The sequence below is a fragment of the Chrysochloris asiatica genome, unplaced genomic scaffold (assembly GCF_000296735.1).
Source record: "Chrysochloris asiatica unplaced genomic scaffold, ChrAsi1.0 scaffold00042, whole genome shotgun sequence".
Lineage (NCBI taxonomy): Eukaryota > Metazoa > Chordata > Mammalia > Afrosoricida > Chrysochloridae > Chrysochloris > Chrysochloris asiatica.
Window position 1 is genome coordinate 3,165,808 of NW_006408560.1, and position 20,599 is coordinate 3,186,406.

General features: G+C 40.1%; 1 protein-coding gene across 1 annotated transcript in view; it reads right to left on the minus strand.

The window, feature by feature from the left end:
* Positions 1–7,297, minus strand: part of HMGCS2 (3-hydroxy-3-methylglutaryl-CoA synthase 2 (mitochondrial)) — a 25,767-nt gene extending 18,470 nt beyond the window's left edge. Inside the window, exons 1-2 of the mRNA XM_006861309.1 lie at positions 7,194–7,297; positions 1,258–1,712 (exon numbers count right to left, since the gene is read on the minus strand). Of these exons, the coding sequence (XP_006861371.1) occupies positions 1,258–1,712; positions 7,194–7,297 (559 nt within the window). The remainder of the gene's footprint in view (positions 1–1,257; positions 1,713–7,193) is intronic.
* Positions 7,298–20,599: the final 13,302 nt, after the last annotated feature.

A 20,599-nucleotide genomic window follows, 5' to 3' on the forward strand; every position in this document is an offset into this window, starting at 1 on the left:
GTGGCATAGCTTTCAGAATCACACAACTCACAAGCCACTACAGTACCACAAACTGACAGACGAGGTGGTGGCATTACTCTGTATACCTTCACTCAATTAGCAATAAAAAGTTTAAAAACAAAACAAAAGAAAGAAAGAAAAGACTTGATGATGTAGAAACTGAAATATTACAAATCTTTGACAGCCAGGAAACACTGGAATTGCACGGTCTTCTGCGTGGACAGAGTCAAACTGTTACATTCCTCTAGACATTTGGTTCCTCATGTAAAAAGGAGGGATCATTGATAAATCACCGATAAATTCCTTTCAATGTTATAACTTTATAATTAATTTTACAATGAATGTCCATTATAGTTTCTTAGGGGTTCCATTCCTACGAACCCCCAAGAAACCATAATGGGCATTAACCTCCATTCCTAGTTGCCAACTTAGTAAATATGGAGGGACTTGATTGCCAAGATATTGTTCATTCTCAAATCTCTGGATGATTTTACTCAATCCTTTTAATGCCCTACATGGTAGGTAGTTAATTAAGAACTCCGAGGCTCAAAGAAGTTAAGGAACTTGTCAACAATTAATACAGAGTTAGGATTTCTAAGTCACAACTTGTATTGTTTTCTTAATTTTTTTTTTTTCTTGACAGCACAACAGGGCCTTTCTTCAATACAACATTGAGGGAAATTATAAATAAGATATAGTGTAATGTTAAGTAAAAAGCAATTTCCTAAGAACCAAGCCAGGAAGAAAGAGTCAATATACTCTGTGTAACAGTCCATCCTAGGATTCTCCAGGCCTACTTCTACTAAAGCGTTTTACCCTTAACAGTGAAACTTGTTTAAATCTCTCAGCATCACTCACCTATATCTTGGAGGCTTAGGAGAAACTTGAGACACAAATACAGTAAAACGTGAAGCCTATTGAACCACCAGGACTCCTGGGTGTTCCACCTTTGCCATGCTTATATGTATGATAGCAGATCCTCAGTTTTCTCATCTATACATCAGATATAATACCCACTTCTTAGGCTGTCATAAGAACTAGGTGAATAGCTTACATAAATATGCTACATAACCGTACAAAGCTATACAAGGTTGAGTAACTATTATTATTGTGGTTGTTGGATAGTAGCAACAGCTGTGTGGCTATGTGATCCTTCCCTCCCTAGATAAAACTCTCTAGGAAACTGAGACTCAAACTGATAGGACTCAGCCTCCAACACCAGCTCCTTTCTTATGTAATACCCTTAGCAGGACGTACCATCCCAGGAGCTAGACTCCATCCAGTTGGCAGCATTGAAAAGCGAGGCAGTGCCGCCATAGCAGGCATTGGTGGTGTCTATGCCTTCGATGTCAGTGTTCCCGGAATCCTGGAAGAGCTCCATTAACACTGTCTTCACAGATTTGGACTTGTCAATGATGGTCTCAGTGCCTACCTCCAGCCGGCCAACAGAATCCCACGGAATCTGTGTGCGCTCCATTAGCCGCTGCACCACTGTCAGGCACAAGGAGTTGATATCTTCTTGGACCGAGCAGAAACCCATTTGGGTCTGGCCTAAGCCCACTGTGTACTTTCCTGCTTCCACATTGTTAAATTTCTCCAGGTCCGTTTGATCCACATATCGAGCTGGGAAGTAGACTTCTAGGGCAAGAATGCCCACATCCTTTGGCCAAGTATCTGCTTTGGCCATCGGAACAGCACAGGCTGTAGAAAACCTATGTTGGAGATAACAGCAATAAAGTAATCATTTGACATGTATTTTAAAATATGTTACTAGTTGCATACAAATTTAGGATTGTTGTAGCTTTCTGTTTTTTTCTTTATCCTTCTTAAATGCCCCTCTTTCTCTGTAATAATAATTCCTACCTTGAAGTCTACTCATACAAACACACTAGCTTTTTTTATAAGTATTTTAAAGTCGTATATTTTTCTGTCCGTTTATACTTTCAACCTATTGGAATCTTTGTATCTAACATGCATCTCTTGTAAAACTTATGTATATTGTGTGACTTTGAGTTGATTCCTACTTGCAGCAACCCTACTGGACAGAGTAGGGTTTTTCTCCCTTGATCTTCCTATTGTTTATTTCTAATTTTATAGAACTGTGATTTGAGAAGATGCTTTTAGGCATTTTGATGTTTTAAAATTGATTGAGGTTTGCTTTGTGTCCTAACATATGATCTGTTCGTGTACACTGGAAAAGACTGTACATTCTGCTGTCATTGAGTTGAGTGCTATGTATATGTCTGTGAGATCAAGTTGGTTGACTGAGTTGTTTAGTTTTTCTGTGTCTTTGCTGATTTTTTTCTAGTTGTTCTGTTCTTAATCAAATGTGGTGTATTAAAATCTATTACTATTATTGTAGAGTTATCTATTTCTTTCTTTAGTTATGTTAGAGTTTGATTTATGTATTTTGAGACTTTTTCTTGGGGGCACAGATATTTATTACAGTTGTATCCTCTTGTTTAATTGATCTATTAATCTTTCTTTGTCTCTTATGTGGGTGTTTGTCTTAAAGTCCATTTTAGCAGAGATTAAAATGACCAGTATTGCTCATTTTTGGTTGTCTGATATATTTTTGTATCCTTTGATTGTTAGCCTGTTTCTATCTTTGTGTGTAAGGTATTGTTGATATTTCAATTGGGATATTTATCCATTTATATTTATTGTAATGACCGATCTATTGGGATTAAGGCTATCATTTTACTGCTTGCTTCTTATTATCTCATCTGTTCTTTGCTCCTTTATACCTCTTTCCCTGTTTTCTTTTGGGTTAAGCAAGTATTGTGCTTGTCTAATAATCTAAAGATTGGCAAATCAAACCCATGAAGAGGCCACATGTAAGAAAGATGTGGAGATCTGCTTCTATAAAAATTACAACTCCCTCAAAACCATCTGAATCAATTCTACTCTATAATCTATGGGGTCCTCACAATTTATAATAGACTTAAATGCAGGTTGTTTTTGCTTTTTTAAAATGAGCTTTTTAAAGTTTTACTTCTACAAGTTGTGAGACAGCTTCTATTGCCTTCATTTTTTGTTTAAAGTATCGTTAAACAAAGAGTATCTTTCTTTTTATAACATTTTCCTTCCTTCTCTCTTTCTCTATTATACAATACACACACACACACACACACACACACACACATATATATTTTTAACTACTTTTTAAGGAATTGTTCTACTTGATTTCATCCTATCTGCTTTTTCTGATTGGTCATCTCTATAATTACTGAGCACACACTACATACACAACACAATACTGGGTGCCAGATGTACAATAATGAATAAGACAACCTTTGTCCCCATAAAGAGGGCACAGTGTAATGGAAGAGGCTGACATGAATACAACTGAAAATACCATAGAACAAGGAAAGGGTATGGGTGCACACAGGGCAGAGAGAGCAATTCTAAGTGGGGACACAGAAAGTAAGAGAAAGATAGTATAAGAATGAATAACTTATTTATTTCCTGGACCTATGAAATTATTTTCAACCCTGACTCTTAATATCCATAGTGAAAATCTAGAGTCTCTCCTCCTACCTACAAGTAGAGAGTTCACATAGTCCATCTCCCATATGCCGTATGAAAATACCCAAAATCTGATCACTTCATGGATGTTTTTCATTTTTCAGATGGTGAAATCCAGGCACATACTGGTGAAATGATAGCTAAGAATAACACAGTTAGTCATATACTATAAATAGCCTGTCCTTCATTGATTTAAGACTTATACTCAATAGCACCTCTGACAGAGGATATTTTACCATAGGACAGTGGCAAAATGGTGCTATACTTATAAATATAGCTTCATATCACAGTATCTCAGGATCCAGGGCTTCTGGTAGATCTAGTTCTCCCATCAGGAAGGCCAATGTGAAGGCCAGTTGTGAGACAAAAGTAGACTAAATGATCACAAGATAGGGAGGCAAAGTATTAAATATTCATCATGTGACAAGAGCCATTCGGTTTAACTATCTGCACTTTGTTTTGGGTACCTTCTCAATAAATTGAGTTTTTACTCTCAAATATTGTGGAGAAGATTCCCATATACTTAGTAACTGATTCTGGACTTGGCAGGCTTTTCCCTCAGCCTCATTCTCAATCTGCCTTGTTTGTATCGATTCCATCACTTTCTTTATAGCCAGAAATCTAGTTGAAAGAAGAGGCTTCAAGAATCAATCCCTTTTGTCATAAGACTCAGTCACTCTCCTGTCTTTATAGGAAGCTATCTGTGACAGTGGATTCTCATCATAAAGAAAAGTTACTAGTTAGAGAATTCCAGAGGCATCAGAGCATTAGAATTAAGAGTATCCTTCTAATTCTGTGCTTTCTTTAAAGAATAATCACTCTACCGTAAGACTGATTTTGTTAATGAACGATCTGCTCTGCAAACCTTCATTCGATTCACAATAAAAAATTAAAAAAAAAAAAAGATTTTGTTCTGATGTTGCTTGATTCAAAAAAAATGTTCCAAGTGTCTATTTCTTCACCCCACTTCACTTCCTTCACTTGTTTCAAAATTAGCCCCTGAGTGTCCAGCACTGTGCTAGTTACTGGGGGTGTTGGGTTGTTGTTGGTATGTGCCGTGGAGTCGGTTCTAACTCATAGCGACCCTGTACAGGGTTTCTGAGGTTGTAAATCTTTACAGGAGCCGAAAGCCTCCTATTTCTCCCATGGAACAGCTGGTAGTTTCGATCTGCTGTCATTGAGTTAGCAGCCCAACTCATAACCACTACACTACCAGAGCTCCTTAGGAGTGTTGGTTAAGAGGAAACAAAGAAAGTAAAGTTCTTATCCTCAAGGAATTACTTGATCAATGGGAGGAATGAAAGAAGCCCATACATAACTCAACTGCAAAGTTGAATATGACAAGGGGAATAGGAACAAAAATGCCACCAGAGTTTGAAGAGTTCAAAGGAGGCAGAGATTTCTGTGGGTGGGACAATCAGGAAAAGCTTCATGCAAGAGCCACATATGAGATCAACCTTTGGGTATAAGAGGATTTTCTCCAGATAAAGAACTGAAAGGTACGTTGAAGGGACAGAGGTGGAGTAGAGAGTGTGTGGTGGAACAGGGAGACAACAGGTAAGAAAAATTGATTGGGACGACAAAGTGGTCATAGTTCCTGAGTTTTAGAGGCAGCCAAGAAGCAGCGAAGCAGTTGCTGAAATGGGAGCAGTTCTTAGGTTAGACCTAAGATTGGTACAAGTTGAATTAGAGGGGCTAGATATACAGACATCATAAGGACATTTTTATTGTTTCAGGCCATGGACAATGGGTCTAGATAGCTCTGAATACACAACAAAAGAAAATGTAAAATATGATTCTGTGTTTTTGAACCCAAAAAGTAAGAAGGAGGAGCAGGTTGGTGAGGACTGAGCCTTGTTTCTTGGTTGGTGGCCAATGCTACTGACGGAAACAAGCAGCTCCACATCAATCTCTTCTTCACAGATACACAAAGAAGTTAAATTCAAACTAGGGCATTTGACCTGTAGTCAGCAATTTGGCAGGGGGTGGGGAAAAGGTGAGGACAATGGTCGAGGGTCATGAAGAAAGTAAGATGGTTCATCTACTGGGCTACTCACCCACTACCCCAGGCTCCATGGGAATCAGGCAAAGGAAGACACTACACGTAAATCACATTTTTTAAGTACTTGTGGACTGTAGAGTAAAAATTGAAAGGAAGGGAAGGCTTAGTTCTAAAGCGTCGTAGGTGATTTAGTTTGTTGTTGTTGCTAAGTGCTGTGGAGTCAATTCTGACTCACAGAGAACCTGTATAGGGTTTCTGAGGAGTGACTGGGTAGATTTGAACTGCTGACCTTGTGGTTACCAGTCCTACAGCACCACGCCATAACCAATAATATGTAGGTGATCAGGGAGCAAGACGATACCAATGCTGCCATTAATGTTGAGAGATCACAAGTGCTTGGGCCAGGCTGTGGGGATATTTACAAAATAAGGAGTTTGTGTGTACTTCTCTGTACAAACACATATGTATTTGGGCACACACACACATACATTCTCTTTATGCCTCATTTCCTCCTTTCATGAAATTGGAGGGCAGGGGAAACAGGCTTTATACCTTCAGTCTTACAGCATATGAAGTGACTTAGGGGAGCTGGTTTTATTCACACAGTGGTTGACACAGAATCCTGAGAGGTTGGTAGAGCAGAGGAGAAGAACTGGGAATGGTGGTGGAGAAGAGCCATGGGCTCTGGGAGCTAAGCCCATCCCATTCTCTGTGCTCACTGGGTTGGGCTGGAGAGCAGGGCTGGCAGCTTACGGTCCCTAAACTGCTGCAATAGGCAAGTCCTCTTACTTGGAATCTTTAAAAAGTTCCACAAAATTCTAAGAATGCAGCAATATTTCCAATTATAAAACTGGGGATGAAATCTAGATAACAGTGTAAGAATGGGGACTACAGTAAGAGCATGCCGCTGCTTCTGCTTCCTGTAGCTCTTTATCCTTCATTTGTATCTCAGCCACTGGTGCTTTGAAGACATTTCAAAACTCCAAACCCATACAGTACAACTTCCTTCAAAACAAACAAAGCCATATTCCCTTCTGTTCTGAGAAACTCCATGAACCAATAAAAACTCAACTATAACTAAATCACCATCAATTCTACACGCTGGGGTGAGCTACTGTGATTGCTAGTTCTGATGACTAGAGATTAGTCTTAAAAGTGGCCCAAGCTCACATATGCTAACAGCTGCTGCTGTGTTGTTTTTGCTTCCGTTCGGTTCGCCTTCTTCCCTCTTTTCCATTTACTCCTCTACTCACACGTGCCACTTTGTAAAAATATCATAAAACTGTGAAGTCCAATCTTTTGAATCATTTAGTATCACCTGAGAATGCCTTTCAGACCACTCATCCTGACAATTACAGTGTGTAAATTTGATGTTTCCTTTGTTCTTTGAGGGCCAGGGAGTGGCATCTACAAACACAGCAGGTGTCAGAAGTTTGGGATTCTGGGATTCCTGTAGCTCAGAGGGACTGTCTGCTCAGAAAAGATGGGGAAAGTGAGGCCCTGAGAAGTTAGTTTGCTTGTTGAAGGCCGTACAGCATCCTTGCCAACTTCTGACTGGGAGTCTAATGAGTTTTTCCTGACACACCATCTGTCTGACTTTTACTGACTTCACGATGCCTGTCAAAGATTGGCCTATGCAGTTCCCCAGGGAGATGCTACTTACTTTTGGTAGGCTGCTGGGAGCAGACGAAAGCGGGAGAGAGACGTTTCCTGCAGAAGTCTTTTTACTTGCAGGACTTGCTTCACTGGAGTCAACAGCCGCTGCATTTTCGGAGAAGCAACAGAAGCCAGGCTGTTCAGAGTCCTTGGGAGAGATGCCCAGCACAGTTCCATCTGACTATATAGCGCTGGGAGGGTCCCGTACTAGAAAGCCCCACCCCTGACTATCCAAGCTCAATCAGCTTCTGAAACTAGGGCAAAGGTCTCACTCAGAACATGGTGAGTCAAAGGAAAACATCATCTCACCGACATGTACACACACAGTTGCTCCTGGGAGTATGTGGGAGGGGAGAGCTCTAGTTCTTCCTCTCAGCCTTTAAAAAAAAAATTTTTTTTTTTTAACTCTTTCTTGTGAATTGAGCCAAGGTTTACAGAGTGGAGCATCAGCTTTATATTCACCAAATCATAGACCTTGTTTCATTACAGTAGTAGCGGTCCTCTCCATGCACCATCAGTTAACAGTATCTACCCCTATTCACTTTAACTCTTGCATTCCTCCTGTGTCTCCTGCTACCCGAATCTTTCCCCTGCCATCCTCCCTCTTGGTGTATATTGTCGGCCCCATCACCCATATTAGCATGTGTCTACCCTCTAGCCCATGAATAATTTTTCCCCCACCCCCTTAACCATCCTATAATGTTTCTTTTATCAGTAAAACATTTTGTTAACTTTTTACAACATTGATCTCATACAATGTAGCTCTGTAGGATAATCATAAGGTCAGCGATTCAAAACCACCAGCTGCTCCTCGGACACATACAGGGTCTATGTGAATTGCAACTGACTTGATAGCACTTTAAAACCACGGGACCCTCAATCTCACCCTCAATCTCTCTGAAACTCTGTGCAGGGTTGTTATGAGTCAGAACCAACTCAATGGCACTTAACAACAAATAGCAATTTGAGGAACATCTGTGCTGGGTATAAGACTTTTGGTTGGCAATTTTTTTCTTTCACAGTTTTGTATATGTCATCCGAATGCTTTCTTGCCTGCATGGTTTCTGATGAGAAATCAGAGCTTAGTCTTACTGGTTCTCTTTGTAGGTAACTTTTTGTTTTTCTAGAACTGCTCTCTGGATTTTTTTCCTTGGCTTGGCTTTGGAAATTTTGATTATGATGTCTTGGTGATTTTCATTTGGAATCTATCTTGTTCATGGCTTGCTCAGTTTCCTCTAAGCTTATCTTCTTGTTTTTCATGATGTTAGGGAAGTTTTCTTCCAACAACTCTTCAAGAATTTTCTCTGTACTTTTTATTATCTCTTCCATTTCTGGATTCTTATCACTCATAAATTGTCCCACATAACTCTTAGGATTTCTTCAGATATGTTCATTCTTTTTTCTGATTGTTCTAGCTTACTAATATTGAGAGATTTATCTTCAAGCTAATTTGGGCTTCCATTGCTACAAATCTTCTGAATTTCTATTTGCAAGTTTTGCATTCTTTCAAAATTGGCATTTATTTTTTTCTATTTGTTTTTGTAGTTCTTTCCTTCTTCTGAAGGTTTTTTTCCTGTGTTCTCCTTGCTTTCCTCCATCTTTCTGTCAGTCCTTTGAAGGTAGCTGAATATCATTCTTTTCAATTATTTTTCAGTTAATTTCATTCCCATTCACTGTTTGTGCACCTCAGTTTAGGGTGGGTTTCACTGGTGCTGTTGCCTGCTGTCTACCATTAATCAAGTGGTATAGGAGGTGACATGAGCTTCTTCCCAGTGGGTAGAGCTGCAAAGGGTATAGTGGTGACAGGACTGTAAGGATATGGTTGTTGTATCCTGTCAGGTGGGAAAGAAGAGAATCCCTCTCCCCATACTCACAAGAAAACAAAATAGTAACCCAATAAGGAACCAACAATGAAAAGAGAAAATAATGAAGAAGAGAAAAGAAATAAAAACAGGCAGCAATCAGAAAAATATAATAACTAAAAGAAGGACAAGAAAATGGAGCTGTAGAAGAAAAAATAAGAAAGCAACTATACAAAAGGAAAAAGAAACACTTGGAAAAACCAGGGAGAGGAAGATGAAAAGAGAAAATGAATAGAGAGTAGTAAAGAAAGATCAAGAGGAGGAAAAAAAGAAAAGGGGAAATGAGAAACAGAAAAAAAGGAAAAACAAAAGCAGAGATAGACAGGAAAAAATTTAAGGGACTGGAGATAGAAGAAGACAGAATAAATAAACAAAACCAGTGAAACAAAGGAAAAACAGAAACAAAACAAAAAGTGCAGCTCTTGGACCCAGAAAGGACAGAACTCTGGGAATCTCCTGCCAACCAAGGAACTCACGTGGTAGATGCAGAGGGACAAGACAGTGGAGCTCCTGGCCCTAAATCTGGAAGTAGTTCGTGGAGGCCCTTGATGGAGCTGGTTTCAGTGTCTGTTAGAACCACAGGGCAGCTGGGGGCAGGATGGTTAGCTATCATGGTTTCTGCTAGACAAATGTTGGTCTGGTGGCTCTGTGGGTTCTGTAGATCTGAAACTGAGTCTGCCTGAATGCAGGCATCAACACGACACTGCTGACCCTCACCTCACACTAGTAAGGCACACAACCATACAGTTCTGAACTCCCAGAGAACAGGGTCTGCACTGGAGGTGTATGAGGGTGGAAAATGGCCATACTTCTGGTCACCAGGGGAACATCAGGAAAAAGAAGGAATTGCACCCCTTTCCTATCGCCTGTATAAATCTGTTCTGTCAGGCCACTTTCTCTCACCAAAGCTGCTCACAAAATTTCAAGATGGTCATACCCCATCTGACTGGCTGTTCACCAGTCAGTGTCCCTTTCTCATTGCCCCTGCTGAACTTCTCCCAGCAAACACTCAACCCACTGCTCTAAACCTACATCTGAAGTTCTGGAGTCCAGGATTTTCACCGGTGTCTGTTTCATTTGGTCTCTTGTATCTCTGTTGTAGAGGGTCTGTGCATTGTGTTTGCTTAGCCTGCCATTTCCCTCTCTCAGCCTTTTTGGCAGTTTTATATTTGACAGGTCATGTTTATTTATTTATTTTAAAGTTTTTATTGTGAATTGACTGAAAGTTTACAGGGCAGATTATCAGTTTTACATTCAGTAAATCATATTTTGTTTCATTGCAGTGATTACAGTTCCCTCCATATACCATCAGTCAACAGTATTTACCTCAATTCCCTTTATTCCCCCCACCTTTTTTTGATGTACACATATAAAACAGAAAATACATATTTGTTTAAATGTCCAAAGGGCACACTTTACAAGCCAGCCCCCTGCCTTCAGGCACACAACCTTTCTCAGTCCATCCACCCAGTCATTTTGGAGGTTGTGTTGTTCCTTGTAACACATTTCAAGACAGCCCCACCTCATCTGTCTTAACCGCTGGTCCTCAGGCTCATCCCTGACTACTTATCATTACTCTCACCTGGTGGTTGAGGATCTTTGCCATGGTGTTAACTTTTTTTTTTTTTTTTTAATGTATTCTACACAATAAAAATATTTTAAAACCAAATGGAATTAATCTTTAATAGTAGCTCTTATAGTCATTGGGTGTGTGCATTGGCACATAGATAAAGGGATAAGTATCAGAGAGGATGTGAAGCGTGCTATATTTTTCCTATGTTCATCATCCACCCCTATGTTACATTGCTCTACAAATTTCCCATAATAATAAATGAAGGAAAAAAGTGAAGTTGTCAATGAGTTCATTCCACTTGGATTAATAATCAACATCCATCTGAACAGCAGTCAAGACATCAAACTAAAGTTTCAAAAAGCAAAGATGTCACTTTAATGACTAAGGTATACCTTAACCTAAACCATGATCTTTTCAATTGCATCAGATGCATGCAAAAGTTGGCCAGTGAGAAAGAAAAACAGAAGAAGAGTTAAAGCATTCAGAATGTGGTGTTGATGAAGAATAATAAATATATCATGGATTGTTAGAACACATAAATCAGTCTCAGAAGCAATACAATGAGAATACTTCCTAGAAGGATGCCTTGTGTACTTTGGACACATGATTAGGAAAGATCAGTTTCTATAAAAGGACGCCATATCTGGTAGAGGATTAGCAAAAATGAAGGAAACTTTCAGTGAGACGGGATGACACAACAGCCACAACAGTGAACTCAAACATAATATTGATCATGAACGTGGTACAGAAGCAGGCAAGGCTTTGTATATAAGGTCACCATGAGTTGATGCTGCTTCTTGGGCAACTAACTAACAACAACATCACAATTCCCAAGTAGGACGCAGTAAGCGCTGCAATAGAGGTACCAAAGTCCCCAAAACAACGGACATTTCTAACACAAGCATCCTAATGAGGAAATTCCTCTTTCAGAGAGGTCAGTGATACATAAAAAGATGATGTAATTATCCCAATGACATACAGCTTTACTAGATTGAGACAGACTGGGGACTCAGCCTTGCCTTTCAGAGTTTTGTATATGTCTCCCCATTGTTTTCTTGCCTGCATGGTTTCTGCTGAGAAATCAGAGCTTAATCTTATTGGTTTTCCTTTGTAGGTAACATTTCATTTTCCCCTAACTGCTTTCAGTTTTCTTTCCTTGTCTTTGATTTGAAAGAGTTTGATTATGATATATCTTGGTGATTTTATTTTGCGGTCTATCTTGCCTGGGGTTCACTCAGCTTCTTGAATGCTTACCTTCACATTTTTTCCTGATGTTAGGGAACTATTCTTCCAGCAGCTCTTTGACTATCTCTTCTGTGGTTTTATTTCTTCCCGTTCTGAAATTCAAATCACCCATAGGTTATTCCTCCTCATGTTGTCTCACATGAATCTTAAGCTTCCTTCAGATTTTTAAATTCTTTTTTTCTGATTGTTCTTCTATCTTAGCGATATCAAGAGATTTATTGCAAGCTTGCTGATTCAGGCCTCCATTTATTGATTTCCACTCATCTTGCCCATTCAGTGTATCATCTATTTCTGATGTTTTAGTACTTGATCACCTGGGACTCTGATTGCAGGTTTTGTATTGTCTCCAATGCTGTATTTATTTTGTTTGATTGTTCCGGTAGTACTTTTTTGAATTCTTTCTTGTTTTCTTTGGCCTTTTTGTGGAACATTTGGATGTATCTCAAATCTTCTTAATTTTCTTCCAGGTAGTTCCAGTAACTCTTCTTCCTTAATAGCATTTTCTAGCTTTTCCTCTTGGTCATTTGTTTGAGCTACTCTGTCTTGTTTTAGGCATTGTGGTGGTGTTATATTTGCATTAAGTTGATGAATGTATGTTGGTGTATTCTTAGGCACTCACCAAGTGCCTCTTTGTTGGTATGATCAGGAGGTGATCTTCTCTGTTCAGTGTTCATACAGCTCAGTTCAGAGTGGATTTGGCAGGTGTTGGTTGTAGTAACTGATCTGGTGTATCTGGTATGGAGTTTTGCCCTATTGGTGGGGTGTCAGAGGGTGAATTTATGGCTTGGCTGTATGGCTGCAGTTGCTGTCTCATCAGATCAGTAAAAAGAGAAAATGCTCCCGCAAGATAGAAGGAGGAACAAGATTCAAAAACAACATGGCCAGCACCAGTAGTGTGCACCTAGCCATGGATGTGGGTGACTGAGCAATCTCAAGTTCTTTCATAATGTCCTTCCTTCTTCCTATATTTCAAACTGACTTTCCTCCACAACTCTCTCAAATAGTGGCTGCAATCCTTGTCTCCCCTCCAATTTCATTTAGTCACCAGATCCATGTACCATAAAACTCGGAATAAGGTGGATATCCTCTTTGCCTTTCATTGCTAGTTCTTGAGTAATTTAATTCTTCATCTTCTGAAAAGCCCCACCCAATTCTATTAAAGTAAAAGTCATCAGTTTAAGTCAGCCCTGCATTTTGCTGTTGCAGTCAAATAACAATTTGCTGCACTTCCCTTCCTCATTTATGAAGATTGAAGTACATGGATCATTGTTTTCCCCTCCACACATATACAATTTCATTCACACATAGAGAATCCATCCACCCTAGCCACTCATTCTTCACTTCTAATGATTTTGCCTTCCATATAATTTCAATCTTCACTCATGGTCATACCTTGGACGTTGTCACTACTATATTTTCAACACCTTCTAAATGTTCATTTCATGCAGTTCCATTTCCAGCACACTTTCAAAATAGCCTCATCTTTCCTTGTATTGACCACTAATGACTACATACCATTTTCACCAGAACTGTCTGGCAATTCATTTTCCTAGTTCATTCACTCTCTCAGTCCTCAGAGGACTAGACACACCTTCTCGTCTGTCTTTAGCCTCTTTCTCTTGCTCATTTCCAGCTGGTTGCCTTAAATCTTATTTCACAGAGAAAATAGAAACTGCCAGAAGAGAACCATTTCATCTTCCCTCAGCAAATTCAGCAAAATGCCTATTCCGTATTCTACCTTCTTACTGTCGTTATATAGACGAGTGGTCCTTGCACTAACTTAAGACCAATTTTGCCACTTATATGCTGATTGTGAGGAGCTCTGGTGGTATAGTGGTTATGAATCGGGCTGCGAACCTCAAGGTCAGCAGATCGAAACTACCAGCTGCTCTGCAGGAAAAAGAAGAGGCTTTCTGCTCCCATAAAGATTTACAGCCTTGGAAACTCTGTTCATGGCCACTATGGGTCAGAACTGACTCAACGGCATTTAACAACAACAATATCAACACTGATTGAACACCTCTTTTCTATGGAAGGACTGTGTTTCTGCAGTTACCCCCTCTCTTCCTCATGATACATTTTCCTTTTCTACTACATTGCTCTTGTTAGTATACAATCACATCTTTAAACAAAACAAAACACTTTTAATTCTGTATTTATTTCTGTGTGCCATCAATACTATGTTGTTAAGTGCTGTCAAGTTGCTTCCCATTCACAGCAATGCTCTGTAGGGTTTCTGAGGACTGGTTTGAACTACCGACCTTCAATTTCCAACTTACCTTGCAGTCCAGTGCTTATCCTACAGCACCACACCAATTTTGTTATAAAGGGGAGCATAGTATTGATAGAGCCCTGGTGTGGCGCTGTAGGAAAAGCACTGGACTGCTAACCTCAAGGTCGGTGGTTCAAACACATCAGCCACTCCTTGGAAACTATACAGGATCATTATGAGTTAGAACAGTCTCAATGGAACTTACCAACCAATCATAACAAAACTAATGAAAAATATTGTCTGTTCCCAGTGTTTCACATCCAGTCTACTAACCTCATGGTCAGCAGTTCAAAACTATCAGCTGATCACGGAAGAAAGATGAGGTTTTCTGCTCACATAAAGATTTACAGCTTTGGAAACCCTATGCAGGGTCACTATGAGCCAGAATCGACTCCATGGCACACCACCACCACCACCACCACCACCACCACTACCAGCATTCTCATTCTGTCTTTAATTGATCCATTAGGTTTTTGTCCTGAGCACTCCACTGAAATTTGTCTTCTTAAGGGCATGAGTCACTTTCCTATTGCCAAACCTAATGGTGGCTCCTGAGCCTTCAGTTTACTACACTGAGCACATGGATGGAAAGGCTGCTCACTCCGTCCTACTTGAACCATGTGTTTTCACCTGGTTCTCGGGACATGATGAGTTCCATGGTTTCCCTCTAAAGCATGGACCCCTCCTCACTCTGCCGTCTAAATTAGACAGTCTTCCAGGTCATACCCCAACACTCCTTGTTTTTCTAAGAAAATTGGTAAAACTTGTCGGGGACTGACCTCAACATATTTGTATTGTTCACAAGTGTTTGGTTCACGAGGAGCAGAGATCCAGCAGCGATAGAGATAGCGAAAGAATACACAGACAGACAGAAGGAGGGGGACAATGAGGCACCCCAAAACCAGGTGGATGCATCACTGGTGGGCAGACTTGGGAGTACAGGCATCGTAGCCTCTGCAGGCAGCAACTCACTGCCCTGCAATCTTTACTGCATGCCCTCCAACCTGTAATGCACTACAATCTTTACTGTATGCCCTCCAACCCTTAACGCACTGCAATCTTTACTGCATGCCCTCCAACCTGTGATGCACACCTGGGCTGCCCTGGGCCTCTGTTTTATTTAGGGGAGGAGCTTTACACCAAACTGGGAGGGACTAAAACAGGATACAGCTAGCATCAGTAATTTTCCAGACATTCAGGTAACTTTACATCGTACTTCGCTGGTTCGAATCCCAGGCCAGCAACTTGGTTTCTCAGGCTCAATTAACATATTTATAGCCCCTGAGCTCAGTTGGGGGAAGGTGAGAGGGAAGGACAAAAGGTTGGGCGGAGTCCCGCTGTTTCGGCTTCCTGAGCCAGGTCTGCTGGAGGACTCAAGATGCCCAGGTGAATGGGCGGCACCTGGAAAAGGATTAGGGAGGATTTTTTTTTTTTGTCTATAGAACAAAGAACTGAGAAGTAGCTAAGATATTTTTAGTTAATCCTTTGGAGGAAGGCTTGACCTTGCAACCTTCACAGTCTTGGCTTTAGGGGGTTTTAATATTTCTCTGTGGATAATAAGGGCTCATGTCTGCATTTAATAAAACATAACTGGATATTAAGCTTAAAAACAATTTGCTATTGACTGCCAGTGGCCTCATTTGTTCCTCAGAGCCTGCGGCCTGTATAGTCTACACATGGTCTGCAACAAAAACTAAGTAAGAACATTGGACTAGTTGCTTAGACCAAAATATATAAATAAGTACACAGGATTATGAGCACGTGACATATCATTTTTATAAAATCGAGAGCCACAACCATCCAATCTACTGTAAACTTTTTTTTTCTGTGTATTTAACAAGTGAGGCCTTATGCTAGGTAGTGAGAACGCAGATAGATGGATGAGCTTCATTCTCTCCTCTTTTTTAAGTGGGCACATAGTGTGTTCAAGGCACTTAACATGTTATGTGTATAATCTCATTTAATTCACAACTGTCTCAGGTGGTACTATAATTGCACCCATTTTCTAGATGAGTAAACAAAGGTTTAGAAAAATTACATAACAGAGTGGTTTTTTTTTTTTAAGATTTTATTGTGAATTGAGTGATAGTTTACATGGGAGAACACTGGTTTTACTATAATCATTGCAATGAAACTCATCATTTCATTGCAATGATTACAATCTCTACCATGCATCCTCATTCAACAGTATTTGCTTCTATTCCCTCTGGGTTTTTTGGGGGGCATGGGTGAATATACACAAAAACACTTAGGAATATATAATCATTTAAACAACAGAGTGTGGTTTTATATCTAGTAAGAGACTGAGAAGCCTGGTGTGGCGCTGTGAGTTACTGTACTGCAATGCAAAATCGGTTTGAACCACAAGGTAGGCAGTTCAAGATCACCAGCTGCTTCTCAGAAACCCTATACAGGGTCACTATGGGACAGAGCCAACTCGACAGCACTTAACAACAACAAGAACAAGAGGCTGAACTAGGCTTTGAACCTGGGTCATTTGGCTCTATGTAGACTCTGAATCAATCTTCAACTATTTTTGACTTAGCAAAAAAAGGCAATTTCATATTGTTCAATCTGATATTAAGTTGTTCCTATAAAGTAATAGAAACTTGTATATTGAGGAAGTACTAAGAATACATTATATGAAGTCTAAATGGGAGAAATGAGAGCAATAGCCAATTAAATAATAGCTTTTCATAGAAGAGAATTTAGTTGACTTAGTCAAGTTGTTGTTGTTAAGTGCTGTCAAGTTGGTTCCGACCCATAACAACCCTGTATAGGGTTTCCGAGGAGCAGCTGGTGAGCTTGAACTGCCAACCTTGCAGTTCAAACAGCTTTGCAGTCTGGCACATTAACTCACTGCCCCACACCAGGACTCCACTTGGTGAACTGTTGTTGTTGTTGTTAAGTGTCGTTGAGTAGATTCCAACCCATTGCGACCCTGTATAGAGTTTCCAAGGAGCAGGTGGTGAGCTTGAACCACCGACCTTGCAGTTCAAACGATTTGGCAGTCTGACGCTTTAGCCCACAGTGCCACACCAGGACTCCATGATTAGTCAAGTTAAGTAGTTGTACTTAAATACAATCAAGTTATTATTCTATCAATTACCTGAAATGTTAAAGGAAATTATAATGCCTGGCTGTTGTATCTAAGAACACACTCCTCAAATACTTAAATAAATCCCCATCTGATGCACCTTTTTTTAATATCCTCTATCATTTGATACTTCTTAAATGAACACAGACATTTTCATATTTTTGCTTTGAGATTCTTCAACTCCTGAGCCGCAGTTTTTTGCTGGAAAGTCGATGAAAGCCAGGATGAATCAGTACATGTGCCAGGTACTAGACAAACATGAAGAGTTTAGAGAAGCTGATTGTTAGAGGTTAAAATTTTATTCAAGTAGAGTGAGGTATTGCAAAAACAATATTTGTTTTTAAGCAATTCTGCCAAGAGAGCAAAATTATGAACAAAGTTCTCAGAAATCCAGATTTGTTTCTTTCAGCCCTCTTTCTAAAAGGCTTTGTCTTTTCTAGCACAAAAATCCACAGTCCTTTCAACAAAAGTCCTGAAAATGCATTTACCCAAGATTCCCAGGACTCATAAGTAGATTTCTTTCATCTTAGTTTTGTCCTTTATACTTCAAACTAAATGAGAAAAGCTTTCAGAATGTTGGATGTCATAAAGTGAGTAGGAAAGCTATTTCTGTGAAAAGGCTAGATCTGGGGTCAAATCTTTGTTTTTAAAAAATCAACACTGTTATTTCAAAATAATAGAATAATACACTACAAGCATATTTGGTGCTTTCTCAGCTTCAGAATGCTCTCATATACTATCTCTTCTCATAGCAGTCTTACAAAGTTGACCAGGATTACCAGCTCCATTTGGAAGATGTGGATATTGAGACTTTGAGAGATTGATTGGCCTACATTGTACATCTGTGGCTAGTAAGGCATAATGGCTGGGAGTAGATTTCCCCACTGTAGTTTCAAGTCTAAGGCTCTTTGTACCTACCTCCAGGCTGGTTCTGCTGACTGAGTATGAAGTGGAAGGGGATGAACCCATGCTGTTTGTCATTTTCTTGCTGGACAGGCCAATCTCTTATTTGGCAGCTCAGGCTTCTGTGATTGTTGGAGTTAATGTTCAGATCTGTGATTACAAAGCCTCAAGAGTTCTGTTGAGGGATGTGTCCTGAGCCCTGCGGGTAATGTACATAGATGCCTATCTAATTAGGTGAGAGATTCTGAGGAAAGTAGGCGAAAGGGCATGGAGTCTGATGCAACTTCTCAGAGGAAAAACAATGAGCACTGGTGTTTTGATGTGTCTGTTAAAAAAAAAAAAAAAAAATCTAGGAAACAAGCCTAGTAAGATGACTGGAGTTTCAAGTGAAAAAGGCATTTAAAACACAGTCCTTGTGTAGGAAAGATGCTTAAAAGTGGTTCTGCCACTGCTGCTATGTGCTGTGCAATTGATTACGACTCACCACTACCCTGTATAGGGTTTCTGAGGCTGTAAATCTTGACAGAAGCAGAAAGTCTCATCTGTCTCCTAAGGAGCAGCTGGTGGATTCAAATAGCTGACTTTGCAATTAGCAATCCAACACATCATCTACTACATAACAGAGCTCCATAAAAGTGATACAATTGCCAATGATTCCTTGCGAGCAAACCCCAGACTCATGTGTTACCCCTTCTCTGATGTTTATAGTCAAGTCTTTGTTTTCCTAGACATTGAAATAACTTGAAAACCTTCGATTCTCACAGTCATTTTGTTTCCATAACAGACAAAATGCCCAATGTGCATAAACCGTTTGCTTTTCTTTTCCTCTGGAGGCAGAGACGGAGATGTGCTATGGTGTTGCTGAATTGAGGAGTTCAATCGTACCCTGACCATCACTCTAACCAAAATCCCAGGTTGGTGGTCAGTGACTTCTCCTAGTGCTGGTGCTTCCTAGCAACGTCTCCCAGTGAAGTGGCAGCAAACAGAGATGGTCAGCACTGGTTCTTCAGGGTCTGGGACTCTACACTTAAGGGTTTATCCCTATCCTTTGCAAAAAAAAAAGAATACAGAGTAGAATGCTCAATGCTTCCACAACACACAGTACCAGAGAGAATAGTTATTGCCCCAGGAACTATGAACTATGAACTCACATGCCCAGGACTACAGTGTCTGTGAAATGTACACAGCACACTGAACAACATGTACCATCTGTGATAGTTAAAGTTTTTGTGTCAACTTGACTGGTCCAGGATTCTCCGTGTTTTGGCAATTAAGATTTAGTAATCCCAAGGATGAGGTCTAATATAATGTAATCAGTTTAAGATAAAATCTGTGCTACAAGTAACCAATCAATTGAAAGGAAGTTTCCTCGGGTGTGTGGTCTGCTTCCAATATATTGCACACTTGCTTTGGATTTTGGATCCTGCATCTGGCTTGTCATTCAACATCCATTCCTCTGAACTCAAGCCAGCTACCTACCTTACTGTCTGCAATCCTGGGAATTGTTAGTAGTCTGCCATCTTACCTGCAGACCATGATTCATTTGCCTCTGCAGCCAGAAGCCTGCTGTTCTATCTGCCTATCTTTAGTGCAGCAACAACTACAGCTACATGAGTAAGGAAAGCCTTCAGCTTGACATCTGACTCAAGGATTTGGAATTTTCCCACCTCTACAACTATGTAAAGAAAACAAAAATCCTCACCACTGGACCAATCAACAACATTCTTATCAATGGAGAAAAGATTGAAGTTGTCAAGGACTTCATTCTTCTTGGATCAACAATCAACACTCATGAAAGCATCAGTCAAGAAATCAAACAACGTATTGCATTAGGCAAATATGCTGCACAAGATCTTTTTAAAGTGTTGAAGAGCAAAATGTCAGCTTGAGGACTAAGATGCACCTGACGCAAGCCATGGTATTTTCAATAACCTCATATGCATGTGAAAGCTGAACAGTGAATAAGGAAGAACGAAGAAGAATTGATGCTTTTGACTTATGGTGTTGGAGGAGAATATTGAAAGTGCCATGGGCTGCCAAAAGAACCAATAGATCCGTTTTGGAAGAAGTACAGCCTTGGAGGCCAAGATGGCCAAATTTTGTCTCTCATACTTTGGACATATTGTCAGGAGGGACCAGTCTCTGGAGAAGGATATTATGTTTGGCAAAGTGGAGGGTCACAGAAAGAGAGGAAGACCCCCAATGAGATGGATTGGCCTAGTGGCAGCATCAATAGACTCAAGTGTGGTAACAGTAGTGAGGTTGGCCCAGGATCGGGCAGTGTTTCGTTCTGTTGTACATAAGGTCGCTATGAGTAGGTACCGACTCGATGGCACCTAACAACAACAACCACAACTATGTGAGCTATTTTCTAGATACAAACCTTTCACTCTGTCTCTCTCCTTTTATCAATATATTGATGTTGTTAAATGCCATTGAGTCATTTCTGACTCACAGTGAC